At 37.7% G+C, this 22065-nt stretch overlaps 5 protein-coding genes across 7 annotated transcripts; 3 read left to right on the forward strand and 2 right to left on the reverse strand.

Moving 5' to 3' along the window:
• Nucleotides 1-5103: 5103 nt before the first annotated feature.
• LOC106331994 (agamous-like MADS-box protein AGL9 homolog) lies at nt 5104-7545 on the forward strand. Of its 2 annotated transcripts, none has more exons than XM_013770438.1 (8): nt 5104-5433; nt 6182-6266; nt 6375-6442; nt 6564-6663; nt 6747-6788; nt 6888-6929; nt 7030-7163; nt 7278-7545. In XM_013770438.1, the coding sequence occupies exons 1-8, from the start codon at nt 5249-5251 to the stop codon at nt 7357-7359; spliced, it is 738 nt and encodes a 245-aa protein (XP_013625892.1). In that variant the 5' UTR covers nt 5104-5248; the 3' UTR covers nt 7360-7545. The 2 variants fall into 2 exon arrangements, with proteins under 2 accessions (XP_013625892.1, XP_013625893.1); XM_013770439.1 differs by having other exon boundaries at nt 5205-5433; nt 6182-6263.
• Nucleotides 7546-8360: 815 nt separating this feature from the next.
• Nucleotides 8361-9530, forward strand: LOC106329103. Its single transcript, XM_013767693.1, has 2 exons — nt 8361-8941; nt 9212-9530. The coding sequence occupies exons 1-2, from the start codon at nt 8560-8562 to the stop codon at nt 9226-9228; spliced, it is 399 nt and encodes a 132-aa protein (XP_013623147.1). The 5' UTR covers nt 8361-8559; the 3' UTR covers nt 9229-9530.
• A 1694-nt stretch (nt 9531-11224) lies between these two features.
• LOC106329053 (nuclear transport factor 2-like) lies at nt 11225-12661 on the reverse strand. 2 transcript variants are annotated; one of them, XM_013767628.1, is made up of 2 exons: nt 12310-12661; nt 11225-11604 (listed from the first exon to the last, which is right to left on the reverse strand). In XM_013767628.1, the coding sequence occupies exons 1-2, from the start codon at nt 12557-12559 to the stop codon at nt 11471-11473; spliced, it is 384 nt and encodes a 127-aa protein (XP_013623082.1). In that variant the 5' UTR covers nt 12560-12661; the 3' UTR covers nt 11225-11470. The 2 variants fall into 2 exon arrangements, with proteins under 2 accessions (XP_013623082.1, XP_013623083.1); XM_013767629.1 differs by having other exon boundaries at nt 12263-12661.
• A 158-nt stretch (nt 12662-12819) lies between these two features.
• On the forward strand, nt 12820-14018 carry LOC106331579 (stress-associated endoplasmic reticulum protein 2-like). Its single transcript, XM_013769965.1, has 3 exons — nt 12820-13028; nt 13471-13627; nt 13799-14018. Exons 1-3 carry the CDS (start codon nt 13026-13028, stop codon nt 13843-13845), a joined length of 207 nt encoding a protein of 68 aa, XP_013625419.1. The 5' UTR covers nt 12820-13025; the 3' UTR covers nt 13846-14018.
• Nucleotides 14019-14684: 666 nt separating this feature from the next.
• Nucleotides 14685-20830, reverse strand: LOC106331581. Its single transcript, XM_013769966.1, has 12 exons — nt 20726-20830; nt 19937-20509; nt 19748-19838; nt 19597-19671; nt 19140-19475; nt 18989-19063; nt 18284-18865; nt 16071-18101; nt 15931-15973; nt 15424-15835; nt 14990-15078; nt 14685-14883 (listed from the first exon to the last, which is right to left on the reverse strand). The coding sequence occupies exons 1-10, from the start codon at nt 20726-20728 to the stop codon at nt 15481-15483; spliced, it is 4164 nt and encodes a 1387-aa protein (XP_013625420.1). The 5' UTR covers nt 20729-20830; the 3' UTR covers nt 14685-14883; nt 14990-15078; nt 15424-15480.
• Between the last annotated feature and the right edge of the window lie 1235 nt (nt 20831-22065).

A 22065-nucleotide genomic window follows, 5' to 3' on the forward strand; every position in this document is an offset into this window, starting at 1 on the left:
GAAAGGTGGCGGGGACAACAGCAACAACAACACTGGAGGCTGACATCTTCGAAGGTTTGCTAAAAGCTGCGACAGTTCAATTTAAGAGTAATTTAATAAGAGATATGGGTCTCAAGGTTTGTTTGAGGAATTATATATACTGAGATGGATCGTTTCAGAGGTGAAACAGTACCATAACTGTATATCGGTGGAGATATAGAGAGGTGAAGATGAAAAGTTTCAGAATTTTTTTTGATAAGCTAAAAGGGTAACGCTTCGGTTTATCGGTGGAGACAGAGTACTATAAAAATCCTAGATACATACAAAAGAGATTTAGCCCACTTATAAGTTTTATTGGGCCAGAATGCAGATTTTACTAAGTAGGTTTCGATGATCAAAATTACACGTGAGTATTGAAACATTACAGTTATGTGTGGGATCCACTATAAGAAATCATTCATAAATATATATTATTTTTGGTAATCAATGTACAAAATATCCTTTAGTTTAGTGGTATAAATGTTGGTGTTTATATCATAGTAACCCGGGTTCGAGCCGCCTTACCTGCTGACGTGTCGCATCAGGAGTATGAAACTGACTCATTATAATGTAGATTTTAATATCTTTTTATATTTTCTATTTGTTTTGGCTCGTTAATCGTGATCTTTCTATGTCTTGGAACTAGATAGATTAATACTAGAGTAATCAAAACTCCGTTTACTTAGTTGACTATACTGTATAGAAACACACATATTTACATTTTATGTACAAGTATAGTCAATTATGTAAACTAAGAGTAATTAAAATAGAGTTTTGATTACTCTAATGAAGTAATGATTGAGTGTGCTGAAGTGAACCATGTGACTGATCCAAATGAAAGCCAATACTTAATACAATAAAATGTAAAAAAGTCTATTAACTTGAGAGTTAAAAAAGATGATTTGTATTTTTTTAGAAACAAAAGATGTTTTGTAGTATAATAACAATTAGATTCATCATTATTTAAATTGAAAATTTTAAATTATTTTAAAATCAAATATTATTAACTTTCTATTTGATAAACTATTTTAAAATATTGAAAATATTTTAAATTGTGAATTCTAGAATTATTCTAATAATTTTAAAATTCTAATAATCTTAGAATATTTTAGAATTGTTCTAATAAGGTTTAAGGTTTGGAATTTATGGCTTATGATTGATGGTTTTGGGTTTAGAGTTTAGGATTTAGGGATTAAAGTTTAGGATTTAGAGTTTATGGTTTATAGTTTTGGGTTTAGGATTTAGAGTTTAGAGTTTAAGATTTAGGATTTGGGGTTTAAAATTTAAGGTTTAGATTTTTAGAGTTTTGGGTTTTGCAAACGGCAAGCAATGTTGTTTTTTCAGCTATTTATTTTTTAATTTTATTATTTTTTTAGCTAATTTTATATGCAATTTGGTTGATTATAAAAAGTGAGATGAATTTAACCATTCAACATAGGAGGTGAACCTAAGCATTGTTCGCATCTCAGTATATATATATATATATCTAACATCCAAAGCCTACAAATAGACCATGTATGATGTAGCTCCGAAATAATTAAATAAATATAGCAAAGTGTGGAGCTGTTTAAACCAAGCATATTTGGTGTCCAGTTTCTATAAAAATACGATATGTCTTTGGAATACATGTAAAAATACCTGAGTTTGTCAACATGCGGTAACCAACTTACCGCAGGATAGTTACGGATCGGATTCAATCGTTTCGTGGACACTTATTATAACCCAGTTCTATATATGTTTATGTTGCCATCCAAAAAAAAAAAGTTGCCATCCATGATCATCATGAGTGAAATTGTCACATAGCGACGTAATCGATAGTCATTTGTCACGGAATGACGATAATGATTGGTTTTATGTCTGTCGACGTCGCTAAATCGTAAATCCTTTTCTTTTTGTTGGCAACGGACTTTTCATAGTCACGTCCATGACAAAACCGTTAGCCACATCCGTAGCTATATACAGCATTGAACACGTTGGAAGTAGATGATTGAGCCCAAGACTGAGAACTCGAAAGCCTCTAAGCTGTAGCCATTGACTTATAGTAATCAACATCAAAGGTATGAGTATGACATCTAAATTATTAGTTAATAGACTTTAATATATTACTTCGTTTAAATATTGTTTTATCAGCTTAAGCCAAAGACCAGTTCTTTTTTTTTATCAAACCACAGACCAGTTCTAATAAGTACTAATAATTGGGAAAATATTTAGTATGTTTATTTTTTTGGGTAATATTTAGTATGTTTTTTCTGTCAGCCGAAATACTCACATGTCTTGCATTCATACGTGACTTCATATCCTCCTCGTATAATACAAAGACAAGCTTGTAGAGTTTCTGAGGTTTCACAAGGATCGATGAATTATATCTTCGATGTCTTTAATCACTACATTAATGCCAACATGTTTAATGGGATTTTTTTATCTGAAACTTAACAGTGGATGCAAGAAACAAAGCAATATAAAAAAGAGAAATCAATATTCATTCGTTAATATAACTTTGTTAGTGATAATGTGATATGAGATTGTGAATAACATGTACATAACATGTACATTAGTGTGAACCATTTTTCCTGGAAGCTGAAACCTTTTATTTGATGCATAATGACTATGAGTCTAGGACTACAGTAACTTACTATATATCGCAGCATGTTGGTGAAAAAAGAAAAATAAAGAGAGGCTGGTCCCCGAAGCTTAAAACCCCACTCAATAAACCCAAGACGTGACTTATTCGAAGATAGCCCCCATCTTTCTATTTTTAGCAATGACGTCCCCTTCCCATTACGTCTTGACATGGACCCTGTCTATCTATTTTTAGCAGCTTAATCCGACGGTTCTCATTCCTCATTCAATCGTCCACGACATCGTCTGATAACCGTCCGATTCAATCTCACAGCCAATGGACCACATCACCAGTACTCCGCAACTTAGCTGTCCTGTAGGAAGGATTTCACGTGGCATTTATTTGTAGTGCAACTTGAAAGTTGATGTGGTGGTCTCCACCACCGTTCATCACAGTTTCTTTAGCATCAAGATTCTATCTTTCCTATGTGTAATATAGCATGTTTGATTTTGAGAACTCATCATAACCGTTGGATCTCATCGATGAATTTTTATTCTTGGTAGGTCCTGTGTGTGCTTCAGGGCATAAGATCCCACGCAGAGAAAAGAGTAGTGCTTCCTTCTTTCTTTCTTTCTTTCATATTAACCCTTTTTATTTATATTCGACGATATCCATTTACGAATTATTTATATATCTTACAAAATCTCACGTCTTATCATAAAAAATATAGTATAGCCTTACAGAATTTTTGTTTTCCCTTGGATAAAATGCCTTACGGAGACTTCAAGAATGTCTTTGGTTTCTTGAAATGTTTAAAACTAAAAATAGTGTCCTTGTTTTGGTCTTAGACCTTAGATCGACCACATATATGATACATGAGGATTATTTGAAGTTTCTCGGCATTAAAAAAAGGTCGAAGAAGATAGTACAACAAGAGAAGGAAAAAAACAGACGATCATTGGTATCAATGACACATCAATAATAAATAGTTGAATGTACTTTAGTTTCTCTTGTAGTTTAATGCACAACATCTTTATCAATTGTCGTCATCTTATATTGAAAAATATGACCACAGCTGATAAGAAGAGAATACGTACTTGACTACTTTTCTCATCATACCCTCTTCTAACTAATTTTGATTGTATATTAACCAGTAATTTATTTTTTTAGTTATTTCTTACATTAATAAAAGAAAGGAAAATGTCTTATTCTCGAGTCGTACTTAATTAGGGATATAAATATATTAGAACGCATACAAATTTGCTAGAAATGCTTAGACGATCAAGCTAGAGAATCAACTTTCAAATCAGAGAAAATAAGCTTATTTAACCAGACAGAATAATAATGCTATGTTTAGTTTTTCTAATTGAATCATCCCTTTGTGTCCATCACCTACTTACCGGTCAAAATAGAGCACTAAGAGTTTTGGTCGGACATGATCTCTAACATCGGACGAACCCTAAGATAACCAAATTAAACTATAACCTATATTCAAAACTCTGTTTATTCTATCCATTTATGTTTTACATCAACTTTGTATGTATTTGTGTCTCAGATTCGCATACCAAAATAAAGTTATCAGCATGGGAGTGTTTCATAAACTAATATAACAGACATGTATATTTTATCATGAGACTAATGTCATTTTAAATAGAAACAAATTAATTTCAGTAACAAAAATATCTAGCGCATTGTAAAAAGAAACGAATCTAGCAGTAAGAATTTAGATAGCGTCACGACATAAATGAATCACAAATAAGAGTGCGATTTACTTTACATTTTTACACCAAGCACAAGGGTAGTTCTGTAAGTTAAAAGACCGTACAAGGCTTCACCTAGTTAAGGTTAGGTCATATGATCCCCTGAAATCGATTACAAGAGTTAAAAAATAAATATAAAATCAGGTGGGTTTAGCAGACCCTACCATCCAGATTGCGACACGTGTCAAAACTCATTCATTGCCCTACTCTTCTCAGTTTAGGGTTGCCAGCATTCATCATCCCACATCCTCTCATCATCGATTCTCCACCGTTGAATGAACTAATCTTTCATTTTCCAATATCTCTGTCTCTATCACCATATTAAACTAAAGCTTTAATTTAATGGTGTTAAATGTTAGGGTTTAATGTTGGAATTCCAATTAATCCTCCATAATCAAAGTAAAAGAAGTATCTAACTTTCTTTAACAGGGTCACATCCACATTAGTCTAAACGAAAGACTGAAACTGAAACCACTTCTAGTGTTTGGTGAGACTAATGGGAAGATCTTAATTTCTCTTCTCTTGCCAATTTTATATAAACAAAAAAGAGACCCAATTTTCTAGGTTTGAAAATATCTAAGCATCGATGGAGTAGTTAACATTTTCTGTTTGCAACATTTGCATAAATCCTATGTGGTGGTTTGTAACAATTGTAAATAGCACACGTACAATAATTGAAGGGTATATAAAAAGAGAATAACGAAGCTGACAAGTTAATGTACTTTAGAGAAGTGATGTGAGATACATGTGTATATATATATATATTTGTACAAATGAATGTATGTTCACACTAAAAGTTAGAAAATAAGAGAAAATCGAAAGAAAAGAAAAAAAATAGAGAGAGGGGGCTCATTCGTATATAAATATATAGAAGAAGGGAGAGAAAGAAAAGATTAAGAGAAAGAAAAAAATGGGAAGAGGGAGAGTAGAGCTGAAGAGGATAGAGAACACGATCAATAGGCAAGTGACGTTTGCAAAGAGAAGGGGTGGTGTTTTGAAGAAAGCATACGAGCTTTCCGTTCTATGTGATGCAGAGGTTGCTCTCATCATCTTCTCTAATAGAGGAAAACTGTTCGAGTTTTGCAGTAATTCCAGGTATTCATTTATATCCATTTTTGTCTATTGTTTTGATTAGTAAAAGAAATGTGTTGTATGGGTCTTTCTTATGTGTTGTTTGTGTCGTACGTTTTTTCTTTCATCCTTTAAAAGAAAGCAAAGAGGAAACTAAAATTATTTATAACGTTTTTAATATGTTTTTGAGTTCCGATGATTTCCATTTCTGTTTTGATTTCTCTCATCTGTTTTCTTTCAATTTATTTCTGTTTTCTTATCAAAGTTTTGTTGCAGGGTCGTCCTAATTAAGCTTTTAGCTTTTTGTGTTCCCTTAGTATTTCTGCTTAATTTAGATGACGATGACGTAGGAATTATGAGAAGCCATCTGCTCTAACATAATATTATTAATAAGAGGTTTCTCATGAATAATCAATTTACATATAAAAGAGTTTTCTATACCTTTTTGACCCAATCCGATTAAATCAGTCACCAATATTGCTGTTAAATTCAGAAGCTCTTGGGAGTGATTCAACTAGCTAGGGCTTATTGGCACACTTTTGTAACCCGTCCTATTTTGGTTTGATTTTGATGCTAATGCTAATGTCAATTTCATCTTATTATATCCATTGGATCTCTGAAAAGACTCCCAGATTATTCTGTAAACCATAGCAAGAAAACGTTTTAACAAGATTTGCCTTCGTTGATTTGAAACTTATTTTTTCATATTAATTACTGAGGTAAAATTTTGATACAATACTACTTAGTACTGACCATTTTAGTTGTGAAACAGCATGCTTAAGACACTGGAGAGGTACCAAAAGTGCAACTACGGACCTCCAGAGCCCAATGTGCCTTCAAGAGAGGCCTTAGCAGTTGTACCCCCCTTCTTCTCTTTCTTATTCTTTTACCCTTGATTTTTATTTTTTCCTAATATGCTTTTATTAATTCAAATCCAATAATGTTATTTTTTTTTGGCAAAGCAGGAACTTAGTAGCCAGCAGGAGTATCTCAAGCTTAAGCAGCGTTACGACGCTTTACAGAGAACCCAAAGGTTAAACTAATTGACTAATAATTAAGCTAGCTAGCTAGTACTGCTAGCCAGAGAGAGTTTTTTTAATTACAGAGTAGAATTTAATTATGATGGTATTTTTGTTTGTCTTGAAATCTTATAGGAATCTATTGGGAGAAGATCTTGGACCACTTAGTACGAAGGAGCTTGAGTCACTTGAGAGACAGCTTGATTCTTCTTTGAAGCAGATCAGAGGTCTCCGGGTACTATACTTCTTCTATTTCTCTCATCATTTATGCTACACTATGATGTCCATATAAAGTAATACGCTTTATCAAACTTCCAGACACAGTTCATGCTCGACCAGCTCAATGATCTCCAGAGTAAGGTAACAACAAATTCAAATGATGAAGCAAATGACAAACATATATTGATATATGTATACACTAGTAATACTCACTCTCCTATGAATACTAATTTGGAACAGGAGCGCATGCTTGCTGATACAAACAAAACTCTACGGCTAAGGGTAATTACTTACGTTCTCATCATTCACAACAAATAATGCATTAATTTGGTTATTATTTTTAAGCATGGATCCACTAACTAACAAGTGTACTACGTGGCAGTTAGCTGATGGGTATCAGATGCCATTCCAACTTAACCCGAACCAAGAAGAAGTACATGTTGACTACGGGCATCATCAACCGCAACCACAAGCTTTCTTCCAGCCTTTGGAATACGAGCCCATTTTTCAAATCGGGTAACTTAATACTTTATATATAATTACTAACCAATTTTGAGATCCCTTGTAGTGTGTAGATATTACATTTTTGATACCTTAATTGGATGTTTTTTCTTGGTAACGCTGGAACAGGTATCATCAGGGGCAACAGCAAGATCATGGAATGGGAGCAGGGCCAAGTGCGAATAATTACATGTTGGGTTGGTTGCCTTAACCAACTCTATTTGAAACTTTCTTCATATTTGTTCTTTTTGACATTTTTAAATCAAAACTTTCTCCTAGCTTTCCTCTTCGGCTACATGATGATTACCTCTCTCTACATTACTGTCTTGTGTGCATGTGTGTGTAATGTTTATTATGATATTTTCAACAAAATTATACTCCGCATATAATTTGGCCATGCATTCCTCGTACACTGTCACACTAAGATCTTGAGTACAATATATATATACATGCCCCTGTGTATTCAAGTTTGTAAGTACAGTATATGCTTCCAGTTTCAAAATCGTTTTTTCAGCTCCCCATTCATGGCTTTGAATAAATTATAAGTTAAGTATAGTGGATTCCAGAGCCTCGTGTAGTTATGCATACCACCAACATATGTCTCTAGGCCCACCTCTAATATTATTTTGGGATATCTAAACACAGGGCCTATCGAAAGCCCATATTCCACGAATTTGTCAACATTTTCACTGAACGACCTAAGGTAAACTAAAATCAGATACAAAAGAAAATCATTAGAAAAAAAAACTGCTCAGAGAATTAACCAGCATATGTGCGAGGCACGTGCAACAATTCCATTGCTAGTTTATTGGTGAATAAATTTTTTTTTTGTTTAGGTTAGGTCCTTACAATATTATTAGTCACTTAAACTCCAATATTATTATTTCACAAATTATCATTTATTGTTATTATTATGATTATGATGGTTCAACGCAAAGAGCCCGATTGAATAGACACGTCTATAAAGTGCAGACAATTTCAAAAAAGAAAAGTAACACACTCTTATTTTGTTCAAAACAAAATAACCAAAAGAAAAATACAAAAGAAAGTATGATTGGGACAAATTTATTACAGGGAGAGAGGAAAGATTAGATAAGAATGTCGTAGAAGATAAGCACTCTACGCGTCATTAAAGGGACCCACACTCCCCCCCCCAAATTGGTCTGAATCCAGCATGTCCATACTCGCCTCACCCTCGCGTGTTCACACGCGTGTCTTGTTTCTTTATGGTTGCTTTTTCTCGTTATCTAAGGACACACACGTTTCTTCTGTTCAGAGAGAAAGATTTATATAAAAAGTCAGTTTCAATTTGCTCGTCTGTGTTTCGGTTCTGTCTGAACGGTCATCATCATCATCATCGTCTTCATTACTCCTGCCATTAAACCTTTCTTGAGAATATTATTTGTGAACGATGAGAAGCCAACGAGATCAAGACTCCAGGGCTTTCTACGATCTCTCGGCTCTTGTCCTGAGCCTCCTCCGCTCTCCGCCGATGCCGATTTCTCTCCCCGATCACTTCCCGGATTCGCCGATGATGAGGAGTCGGTCGCCTTCGATGGCTCATATATCTCCCTCCGGGTTCGCGTCGCTGCTGCTGGGTATATCGGTGGCTCTGATGCTATGTGGATCCGTGACTTTCTTCATCGGCTTCCTCTTGTTGCCTTGGGTTCTGGCTCTCATCGTGGTTCTTTATGTCGCCGGGATCGTCTCCGCCATTTCCATGGCTGGGAGGTCGATCCTCTCTTACGTCTTGACGCCGCCGCCTTCTTTTTCATCGAGGAAGGGCATTTCTGGTAATTTTATTGAAACTTTTACGATTTATATTTTGTTGAATCGTCCTGAGGTTTAGTAGTTTGATGAAGATCTTGTTAGAGATGGGTGTTTGAGTTTAATTACGGATTAATCAAACATAACGTGACGGCAACAAATGCAAAATCAGATTAGTCTATATTCATTTTTCACATTTACTTTTTAATTTTTTTGTGTGGATTACTTCTGAAATTTAATTTAAAGCTATTGTTTTTGGGTTTGAAGCTAATTCAATTTTGTTTCTATATTCCCAGAATGGAAGCTGTTGTGAAGTGACGAAAACCTCAATTATCATCCGGAAGAGCGGGACAAAGAAGATGGATTGAGTATATAACAACGCAATCCAGATTAGAGATTTTCTATATATGTTCTTTTATCTGTATTTTGGGGGGAAATTATGTGGATATTTGGGAGTTTTTATGTTTTCTTTTACTTTTTCAAAAAGAAAAAAAGATTTTTATATTTTACTGTTAGAGAAATGGAGAAAGCGTTCTGAGTTTGTGCTTTTTCCATGGATGGTTTTATTATTATTATGTAACATAATTTATTTAGGAAAAAAATCTTAAAAAAAGATTATAGGATTTCGACTACAATCTGTCTCGATTTGTTTGTATCTTGGAGTAGCAGTCAACCATTGGTTAATATAGTTTGATAAAAAGGCGCCAGGTGCAGATCATGGACAACCTCGAATTGTCAAGTATGGGATGAAGCTTCACACTCCGAATTTTAACCGAAATGATTTGGTGGTTTAAAATTGCATTATAGCTTCTCTTGGAAATAAAAAGAAGAAAAAATGGTGGAAGAGGTACCGTAACTTTTTCAAGAAGCGGTCGGTCAATAGATGTTATGTGTCTAGTCATGACTTAGTTACACGTCCATTACCAACAAAGACTTAAGCTAATAATAAAAAAAGTAATAATACAAGTGTAAGCAATAAACATCTTTCAAGCCGCGGAGAGAAGTTGGAGAAAAGAGGTTGTGTGTGAATGTAGTTAAGTGAAGATGTGGAGGTTCCGAGCAGAGCCAATGAGAAACTTCTTGATGAGAAGAGGAATAGAGAAGCTGCTGCTTGTGTTGGTGACTCTTTTCATCGAAGACGAGAACGATCAACTTTTTCCATTCCTTCTATTTTTGGTTTAAATTGATTAATCTACTGTTGCCCCAACATCAACTTTTTCTTCTAGGTACAAGATTTAATATGATGTTTGGGTAAATCAACTTTGTGAAAAGAAAACTAAATGCCTCTGTGTAATGAGTGATTTGAGTTGGTGAAATCCGCTTGTTCATGAATCGAACAATTACAAGCTGTTTGGTCGTCTGTTCATTTATCATACTTTTGGGAGCAAAACAAAGATCCAACTACTCGTGGGCAGGCCTGGAACTTTTATCCGAGATCCGATCCGAAAATCCGGATATCCGGAGAGTCAGAATTCGGATCCGGATTGTAAAATGTTAGATCCGTCAAAGCCGAATCCGGATATCTTGATTTTTTTGTCTGGATATCTGGATCCGTAAATTTTATTAATAATTATTTCAAAAATAGTAATATCTATATATAAAAACTAATAAATTTTCATTTTTATAATACTATATATAAATTTTATGTAAATTTTGTAATATTATACATAGAAATAATTAAAAACATTATATATATTTTTTATTTTTAAATTATTGTTAATATTTTATATATATTAATATTATTTTTTATTTATTTTAAAGATCCAAATCCGGATCCGGATATTCGCCGGATATTATAATTTTTAGAAGGATGGATATCCGCGAACTCCGGATCCGGATAAGGATAGTAAAATTACGGATCCGCCGGATAAGGATCCGGATATCTTAAAATTATCCGGATACCCGATCCGTCCCCGACCTAGTTGTGGGGATGGATTACTCAAAAAAGCAAATGAACAGGATTTTTATTTTGTCAGTGTCTTCTTATTCTCATATGAACAACTTGGGTCTTTGATGTGACAATGAGCTTATCTTTTCAAATTATTATTATTGTGTGATTAGGCAAAATTAAGTCAATTCTCATAAAGTAAAGTGTGTTTTGACAGGTTGTTGTTTGACGGCCAGAACCGTCTCTATTGGTGGTATAGGACTTGATGATATTCAGCATTTGAGTGATGCTAACTTTTTGCTTATACACTCACCAAACAGCTTCCAAAAAAAAAAACAGTTGAAACTACCAAAGAAGAAGAATCGTCGCCAGATTGTTCACAATCCAAAGGAAAACACGAGGGTTTGGAGACATCTAGAAGGAGAGTACAGAAGAAATTGCTAAAGAATAGTTGTTTTGACATGAAAAGGGTTCCAACAGAGAACCAGCCATCTTTGAAATAAGCTTTTTGTTTTATCCATAACAATAAGCACTTACTGAATCATGTGAACACAGAATCATCTGAACCAAAGTGACAAAGACCTTCTATTGATTAAAATAAAGAAAAGACTTCAAAAAACACCTTAAACAAACTTCTGTTCTCAAATCTACTAAAACCCAACATGAACTAACCCGCAAACTTCCATGATTCCATCAGTCTCTTTTGTAATACCCCTTCCACCACATTCCTCAAGCATAGTTCAACCTGAATATGTCGTTGAACACGTAGTAGTTTCCCTGATTCGACACCAAATGGAACATCTGGGGGCACAAAAGACAGGAAAAATATGTTTACCACCCAGTCAGAATCAAAACAGCATGCAGGTATCAGATATATATGTTACATATATATATAGTGCTATAGGAAACAAACAGTGTATAAAGATCACAACATGAGAGATTCAAATGTAGCTCAGTGTGAGTAGGTCAAAAATTTACATGAATGCATCCCACTTAGCTTGTTACATATCTACCATGCTTACACAAAACTAATAACAAAGACACAATTAGTACCTTGAAATGAAAAACTAAAGAGTCTGAACGATGCGGATCTGATATATTATATGCTCTCCTATGTGACAATCATGTTAAGAATCTTCAACATTAAAAATAGAAAGAAAGAAAGAAAAAAGTCATAACAGCAGATGATACTAGTATACACACCACAAGGAACACGTATAGAGCTGAGACAATCTAATCGAATGCAGCAGCATATCGTAGCATAGATGACATAATCAAGAAGAAGCATAGCTCCAAAAGACAAAATCAAAATGCCAAACCTAGATGACAACGATCACATCTACACAACCTAATCACGGATCTATCAATCAAGAAGGGTTCGTGTCAATTCCAGATCAATCAAACTTCAAAGTGCCCTAATAACATATCCAATCTACACTCGAATCGGAGTTATATAGACCTGGCTGAACTTGAGAGCGTGCTGCTCGCCAGCGAGCTGGAGATTACCGGAGACGAAGACGAGCATACCGCCGGCGGGACCAGAGGGCTGGCAATCGACGGTGGTGATGTTGTGCTTGCACTGCTGGAAAGGGAGGCTGGTGAGCTTGGCGACGATGTTCTGAGAGCCCTGGATCTTCTGCCCTTCGAAGGTCAGCATCGATCCTTCCTGGTAAAGAGAAACCAAGCCTGCGCGATTCGCGTCGAAGGTGGTGTAGTAGTGCTCCACGAAAGCCTTGGCCACTGCGTCTGGATCCATCCCTCTCTCTCTCTCTCTCTCTCTCTCTCTCTCTCTCTCTCTCTCTCCTTCCTCTTTGCGTCGTACTGAGAGAAAGAAACCAAGAGGCTGTGAGAGAGATGTAACTGAAAAGTTTCAATCGAGCCACCAAGAGACTTAACAGACGCTTAACGGGCCCTCAATATACTTTTTATTGGGCCTTTAAAGAGCCTGAGAGATAATAACTCTGAAAGTTTTCATTTTTGTCCACATGACCATAAGGCTTTCGCAAGCACCAATCATTGACCGCCACGTCGACCTCACAAGCCTCAGTATCCAATCAGAGAGAGCTGTGACGACGTTCACCGATACTCTCTTTTAATAAGTTGGTGACAGGCAGGAGAAACAGAACTCTCTCTTCAAGACAAAAGACAAGTTTCTCTCCGACTCGGCGAACGTCACTTCCGATTCGCTGATCCCTTCTTTGTGTTTCCTCTCCGGCGTAATAATGGTACATCCAGCGATCTCAATCTTTGACTATAATAATCCTTCTTATGGTTTGTGTTTCCTTTATGGGGGATTCATATTTTTTAAATCGGCTAAGCTCATGATTCTCACATAATTTGAGGATTTCATGAGCTTATTTATAAGATCATGGGAAAATTCTTTCTTTTTTTTTTTTTGAATGAATTTTTTTTCCAGATTAAGAAAAAGTCACTGCCACATTAACCACTTATTTGTAATATTAGGATTCGAACTCGATACCTCTGACACAATGGTCAGGGTCCTTTCCAGTTGAGCTAATGACTCAAAACGGAAAATTCGATTACCATTATAAAATTTGATCCTTTTTTTGTGTTAGATATTAGCTGAGTTCTTGTCTGCATTTACGGTGTTGCTTGATTTAGATGTTTTTTGTTTATAATTATATTCTGATTAGAAAATGATTGCAGACAACTTCAAAGAGGCTAGCAGGCAGGAAGATAGAGAAGTTTGATAAGAACATTACTAAAAGAGGTTTTGTTCCTGAGACCACCACCAAGAAGGGTAAGGACTACCCTGTTGGACCCATCCTCCTCGGCTTCTTTGTCTTCGTCGTCATTGGTTCATGTGAGTCTTCCTAAATCTCTTTAGGTTGATTACGTTGGAAAGCATCTTAGTGTGGACTCCTGGTTTCCAAATAACGAACATGGTCTTGAATATGGATTATTTGGTTATATATAATATAATGTGTGTTACACTAGTATATGTTGATTAACTTTTGTATGCGCTTTGTTACAGCTCTCTTCCAGATCATCAGGACTGCAACTAGCGGAGGCATGGCATAAACGAAACCTCTTCTTCTTTCTTGTCTCACTTCTCCTTTAATCTTATTGTAGAATGCTTTAGCTTTCTGTGTACTTTACTACATGTTGTGAAGAATTTTGAGAGTCTTTTCTATATAAAATTATCAAACCTTTTAATGTTGTCTTGAAGTTAGTTGCCGTTGTTGTTGTCGTCATGCTTTTTGTAATCCTTTTTTACGGGGGATGTGGAGAGTATGAAGACTATGATTCCTTGAGAAATGAATGGACCATCTCGTCCAACATAAACTCCCTGTATTGCTTAACCTTATAAGTCACAGCCAATGGCTATACACAGCACGCTTTACTTCATGTTAACGGACCCCAAAAGAGACATTGTCCTACGAAATGGTCGAATGGGAAATGGAAGCAGTGCATCTGACTATAAACGCTGAAACGTGAATTAGCATATGGGAGCTTCCGAAGAAGATGACAATGTTGTAGAGGAGGTTGACAGAATGCCAATCATATGGCGCTTGGAGTTTTACGGAAAGTACATTAGGATGAATTGTCTAGGCAACATATTGTTGTCCTCGGGGTCCACAGACATAGCTTGTAGAAAAGACTCTTCATTCTATTACTACACCGTCTGATAACCTACAATTTTATTACTAAGGAATGGACCAAGGTCCCTCTTCTCTGTACCTTTCTTCGGAGAAAAACACTTTGGATCGCTTGCGGAACAGCTTTTCATCCCTCCCCTACGGCTATTGCTTGATCATATCTTCTCTTTGGTTCACTTTCTTAGAGGTTGCTGTATACTCTAGTACTTACTCCTTGTATTTAGTATCAACTGCGTGTGGGTCGTACCAAGTGAACAAAAGCATAACAACAAGGACATATAGCTTGAAGAAAATACTCTTCATTACATTAATATGCACAAGTAAACGGAAAGTTGGATTCTACAGTTAAAAGGAGAGAAAATGAGTCAAGACAGAAGAAGAAAGATTCATTTCTAAACTTGATTCTTCTAGCTTGAATGTGTATCTCCGCTAGTTGCAGTCCTCATGATCTGGAAGAGAGCTGTACATGCACAGTATACTGAAATGATTCAGATTCCAGACCATGGTTCCTTACAGGTTATCTAAAAGAGATCAACTTACAGGTTATCTAAAAGAGATCAACTTACAGGTAGTGGTCTCAGGTACAAAACCTCTCTTTGTAACGCTTTTGTCAAACTTCTCCACTTACCTGTCTGCGAGTCAGCTTTGAAGTTTTCTGCAATTACCAAATCAACACAGAATCAATCAATAATCATATCTCCCATTATGTGTGACTGTAGTTATTAATGGTTAATCCCGGATAAAGCTTCACACCGACTTGCACAATTCATAATAGTGCAATGGCAGGTAAAGAAATTTACCCATGCATCTAAAACCAAGTAAACAATCCACAATATTGCAGATACGAAGTCAGCTAATCCAATTCGAATTTCGAAAAATAGATGCCATTCTGTTATTCACGTGATTCATATTTCAAACAAAGAGGTCACCATTGACCATCAAATCATAACCAAACAAAAGCATAGGAAGTGTTTACTTAAAGGCAAAGATCGAATTATACCATGATTACGCCGGAGAAGAAGAAACGCTTGAATGGATCTCAGGGTATCAGAATTGACTAAAAGTCATCAGCGCGGTGAATTTCACCCATAAGACGATTGCTAGTGACTTTGAAACCGAGAAGAGCTGGATCAAGCTGCCTCCCTTTCTTGCCTTTCTTCTTCCCACCACCGCCTTTGTTTCCTTCGTTTGGATCAGAAGATGGCTCTGCTGCCACTTTCTTCATGATGCTACTGCTACTGCTATTCTTCAACATCTCACTGAACGACGCCTTTGACCCTTTGTTTCCCACTGCTGTTCTGTTAGCTGCATCGGACATCTGCTCGAGCAATCCCTCATGCGATGATGACGAGTGCGATGAGGGAGGCCTTTTTAACAAAACTGATACCTGCCCGTGTGATGGAACTACCAACCTACAACAATAAAAACATTTAATCATTATAAAAGCTCACATGGCGATTTACCAATTACCTAATCTACGGTTGCTAAACGTTGAGTACAAAATTACCTATCCTTTCTAACTTCTCCAACCAAGTTGTCACTGTATGACTCTGCAGAAAGAAAATATCAACATAAGCCCCCATAACAAAAAAAAAGAAACATGATATATTCAGGGAAAACGAAATCTAAACTCTGGAAGATACATACCAGAGATACTGGAAGAAGACTGTCTGCCAAGCGTAGCAACAGGAACCTCCCCTTGAAACAAGGAGTCCATTACTGCTTGCTTTCCCATTCTGTCTTGTGCTTCAAATGACATCAATCCCGCTCCTTCCTTTTTTGGTGGTGCATTGTTCCACGTTCTGATGTCATTCGCGTCTTTGCTCATACCAAGCATATTACTGAAGTCTTTAGTTTCATTTTTTCTTCCACCATCGATACTTCCAGAAAGCAATGAATTATTACGCTGCAACGATCCCATATAGTTCCCATCTCCTGGTAATCCGTTTACATGTTCATCAGAAGATGCGTGCGACCCAAAAGAAGATGAAGCGTTTTGTCTACCACCATGGTCTGCAAAGCCGAAGCCTGAAGCAGCCATCATGTCATAGGGTTCCCCACGATTCATGCTTGGTGACTCGAGAGGTTGATGACCAGGCCTCTGGTGAAGCAACTCCATAAATAGCTGTTTTGACTTTTCATCTGTATGTCCATCTACCATCCATGAGTTGGAATCTTCGCCCACTCTCCTCATTTCTGACCTCATTTTATGATGGTCAGCTTCAGTATTTGGTCTATGAAACTGAGTTTCAGCCCAGCCACCAGCTAGCTGTGTATCTGCTCCATGCCAGCGTTCTTTCCTTGGTTCCATTTCTGAAAAATGAGGTTCGCCTAATTGTGTATGGGGATTCTGATGACTGAAACCCGGAGTAGAATTTCCTAATCTACCAGAAGATTGCATCTGGGCATCCCGCAACTCAGAGAGGTTAAGACCTCTTCCTGCATCCAGATTCAGCCCCGATGTATTTCTGGGTAACGATGTAGATCGCTCAAAGGGTAGACCTTGCTCGAATAATTCCTGATTAAGTTGTTGCTGATATGAAAGGTTCCGCTCAAGATGACTAAAGTGATCCTCAAAGGGTGGCCTCTGCTGCTGTTGATGGAAGTCTACTGGTCTAAATCCCGCAGAAGAGTGTGAACGGTGGATCCCCGGATGAGCTCCTAGAAGCTGATCATTACGGTTGGATGGCCATAGAGGATCAATATGTCTATGTTCCTCCAATAACGTATTGTGCCTCGCTCTATTTGCCAATAGCATGAGCTGCTCTTGCTGCATCATTTGGTACTCCAAAGACCGTATTGGTTCAGACTGCAATTGTCCATGTTGAGGGTCAATATGTCTCAGTTCCTCCAATACTGTATTTTGCCTCCCTCCATTTGCCAATCGCATGAGCTGGTCTTGCTGCAGTAGCTGGTACTCCAAAGACCGTAACGGTTCAGATTGCATGTGTCCATGTTGAGAACGCATCTGTCTGTATTGAGATTGCATTTGTTCGGAAAGTAGCTGTTCAAGTAGTAGCTCGTTTTGATGACCTTCATGTGGTAACTGCCCAAAATTTCCAGCGGCAAGCTGCTCCATGTACGGTGTAAAATTTTGTGATCTATGGCCAGAACTCTGCAATTCATCCATTAGTTGCTGCTCTAATAACATCTGATCAACATTGTTGAATCGAGGGAAGTCATGTGACTGCCCAATCCTTGAATCAGGAGTCTGTCCTTGAAGAATCTGTTGAAAATGTAAATTCCGAGCATGGGACTGTTGTTGCTCCTGTAAGAGCTTCTGTTGTAATTGATACTCTTGCTCTAGTTGACGTTGTTGCAACTGAATCTTCTGCTGCTGCTGCAACTGAATCTTTTGTTGCTGCTGCTGCTGCTGCTGCAATTTGAGAGTTAATAAATGATCCAAATCCTGACCTTGATCAAGATGCTTCTGGTCATGTCCTGTATCATACGACCTGTTAGGCAAAAGATCAACTGGTGTACTGCTGCTCTCTAACTCAGACCACAACACACCAAACGGATGCAGCTTGTTCTCATTCTGATTTTGAGTAGCAACTTTCGCTGATTCAACAGGAACAGCAGAGTGGCCAGAAACTCCCATTAAAGCATCATGCATACTTGTAGAGGATTTTGCCGATCCATAACCAGAAACTCCAGCTCTTCCTGGGAATACGATTTCTGAATAAGAAAAAAATACAAAAAGTATGTTTAGTTATCATGAACAGAAAGTTAATTAATATGAATATGAAAGAAGGAAATGTATTCGGCTACACAAGCATATTAAACCGAAGAAAGAAATGTCTTATACCACACAAATGCACACAAGTGATAAAAGGTCAGTACTCAGTAGAATAACAAACCTTCATCTTGAGCAGAATAGTCCAAGAAACTTCGGTCATCAACATGTGGTGGTTTCATTTGAACATTATCGTGACCAGAGGCTGAACCATTAGATTCTGCTACGGGTGCAAATGATAAACCAATCTCCGAATTTGTTTTTCTACTAGTCTCTTCTAGCTCGCTGATCTGATCATTGATGTGGGCTTGCATACTCTCCGTCTTTAAATATGACATGACACTGCCTAGATCTTGAAAAGGAGTCCCTTCTGGAGCAGTTGCCAAGCGGACCTGTAGATCAGTCCCAAAAAACCCTTGCTCAAACCATGAAATAATGTCAGATCCAATGAACGGTCCCTGTATTACTCCTTGAGGATCAATGTACGAGAACATAAACTCCTCAGGTGGCAGAGTCCCTTCGGAGTGATTCACTTCAATATCAGGTTGCTGCAGCTTTCCCGTATAATCTTGCTCAACAAGGGGTTCACCCGCATCCAACATAGAAGATTTAGTAAATGCAGATCTAACTGCCTCAAGACTTCCATGAGAAACTTTATCACTTTCAGAAGCACCCCATAGACCTCCACCATTACTACCAAGTAATCCTACAGCAACAGTTGTTTGGATTTGGGTCAGAATATATAGAACACTAAATGCCATCAGACACCAAAGAAAGCTAAAAATACATGAATTAGAAGAACCGTTTAGCACCTATTATTCACACATACCTGAATTACTATTATGCATGGAACCACTGTCACCACTCACAACCCCTAGCAAAGAACCATCCACTTTCGTCTCACCTGAATCAAGTCACAGAAGCATTCATTATACTACGCTAGTTAGAAGCAAAGCAACGAAAAACAAGATTACACATACCCAGACTCTTCTCAGCTAATGATTCTAGATCAGTCCCAAAAAACCCTTGCTCAAACCATGAAATAATGTCAGATCCAATGAACGGTCCCTGTATTACTCCTTGAGGATCAATGTACGAGAACATAAACTCCTCAGGTGGCAGAGTCCCTTCGGAGTGATTCACTTCAATATCAGGTTGCTGCAGCTTTCCCGTATAATCTTGCTCAACAAGGGGTTCACCCGCATCCAACATAGAAGATTTAGTAAATGCAGATCTAACTGCCTCAAGACTTCCATGAGAAACTTTATCACTTTCAGAAGCACCCCATAGACCTCCACCATTACTACCAAGTAATCCTACAGCAACAGTTGTTTGGATTTGGGTCAGAATATATAGAACACTAAATGCCATCAGACACCAAAGAAAGCTAAAAATACATGAATTAGAAGAACCGTTTAGCACCTATTATTCACATACCTGAATTACTATTATGCATGGAAACACTGTCACCACTCACAACCCCTAGCAAAGAACCATCCACTTTCGTCTCACCTGAATCAAGTCACAGAAGCATTCATTATACTACGCTAGTTAGAAGCAAAGCAACGAAAAACAAGATTACACATACCCAGACTCTTCTCAGCTAATGATTCTTCCCCAGGTGAAGTGTGAGCTTCGCTACCAGTGATCCTTCCCTTCCATATACCCTTAAGGCTTTCCTGAAATAAATAGATAATACCCGAAAACAAACACATGAAAATTAGTTACAAACAAGAAACATGGATGACACACTTATGGAAAAGGATATGGACCATACCTCTTCTTCAACATCAGGGGTGATAAAAGCAAGAGGTTCAATCAAAGCCACTTGAGTTACAGAATCAACTTCCTCCATATCAATCGGTATCTTATCAGGCTTCTGGTTTCTATACAAGTCGAGCAACTTTCCCCTCACATACCGACACGTAGGGGCAGGTTTACCAGGAACACTTTCATTTCTCAAGAACCCTCCAGCACCAAAGAACGCAGACCAAGTACCCCTCGCCCTTCCTCGACCAACGGTGAACCCTATGTTTGGCCCCTCACTTCGTCCTTCACTTCGTCCTTTATCAAGTCCAAACCCAGGTGCAGCACGGTAAGAAGTAGGTCCACCGGACTGGAGCTGCTCCATCCGATGACGTGGCCTCCATTTGTCACGAGTGTCAGACTCACGGAGGCTGCTGCCAAGCACAGATTGAGTTTCAATCTGAACCTCCTCCTTGTTGTCCTTGTTGTTGTAGCCAACCTTGGCATCTTTCTCTTTCTCTTTATCGTCAGGACCCCACCGAGATGACCACTTGTTATCACGCCGCCGAGATCCGATGGGAACGGGAGCAGGAGATCGAACATCCTAACACCACAACAAAACAAAGAGTAAAAGAAATTCAGCTAATCCGATTCGAAATTAGGATCTCCATTTAGCTAATTGAAAACAATCTTCGCGTGATTCAGATTTCGAACGTTGATAGTTAAGCTCATGAATCAGATCTGGCAGATCGGAGCAACAAAGAGAAGAAGAAGCTCCACAAAGAAAAAAAGGGAAGGGTTGACTTTAGAGGAACTATACCATGATGACGCCGGAGAAGATAGGAGAAGCTTGAATGGATTAGGGATTCGGGATTGAAGATCGCGATCTTGAAGAAAATTTCTATATTTTTGTTTTTAATTGCCTTTCAAGTTGCTTTTTATGGTCGTCCTCGTTTCAACTTTACCTTCACAAACCTAGAAAAGTGGATCGAAATTTGCTATTCTGATTGGGCCAATGAAATGCCATTGGGCTTTAGTTAATGTGTGAAGAGAATAACTTGGGCTTCATATAGTGTAAAGCCCGAAAATATATAATAATGGTAAAGTGGAGAAGCCCACATCGGCCATGAAGAAGATAGTTGAGATGTTTATATAAGGTTAGAGCTGTATTAATAATTGGCCTTATTTAAAGTTTTTACCCATTTTTAAAACAAATTTGGAAAAATCTAACTCTATTAAAAGGCAGATATGGAGCCATCTTAGGTGTGCCACCTGCGATCAAAAATTCGACCAATAATATTGCAGCAATGAGACATGTCATATGTCTTGATTTGGGCTTTTTAGTTGATTTCGGGCTTCTAACCCAATTCTAATTAAGTTATATTGATTAGGGCTTCTGAATCGTTTTCGATCCTCCTCTCCTCTAGAGTCGGGAAACACCGATCACTTATTCCCTTTCGACTTCCAGATCTTCTCTTCCTCTCCTCTCCCAATCCGTTTCAACTCATACTTCCACCTTTAACTCCTCTAATCAAACCTTGGTTGATCTCATTCAATGGCTTCTTTCCATCTCCCCCCTCCATTTTCCTGGCTATAAATCTCTTTTCTTCGTTTATGGATTGATTAAAATCTCAAAAACTCAAAATCTCTTCTCTTTCTCAGACAAACTTCACGATGGAACCCAAAAACTCTTCGATTTCCAACGACCGCGAGCCCTGCAAGACGACTGCCGCCTCCTCCGCGCATACAAGGCCAAACCGGAAGTCCACCGCTTCCTCTGCTATGGTGATGAAACCTAACGGGAAGTCTGCTGTTTCATCTGCTATTCTGAAGAAACCAAACGCCTCTACCGCTGTCTCCTCCGCGCATGACGATCAAGTGATGTTCTTCAGAGATGTGTCTCTCGGCCCAACAGAAGCGGTCTTGAGGTTTCGACTGGTTCATTTCTGGGAGGCTCGAAATCCAAACACGAAAACCCTCTTTGGACAGGAGATGATCCTAATCGACGAAGAGGTTCGTCTGCGAATGTTTTACTACTCTTTCTCCTTCTTTAATATTGCTCAATATTGTTAGATTTCTACTAATCGACATTCCAAATGATCTGTAGGGAACGGTTATTCAAGGTTTTGTTCCAGTGGGGCGGGTTGGGACATATGAGCT

Source organism: Brassica oleracea, chromosome C3, assembly GCF_000695525.1.
Source record: "Brassica oleracea var. oleracea cultivar TO1000 chromosome C3, BOL, whole genome shotgun sequence".
Classification (NCBI taxonomy): domain Eukaryota; kingdom Viridiplantae; phylum Streptophyta; class Magnoliopsida; order Brassicales; family Brassicaceae; genus Brassica; species Brassica oleracea.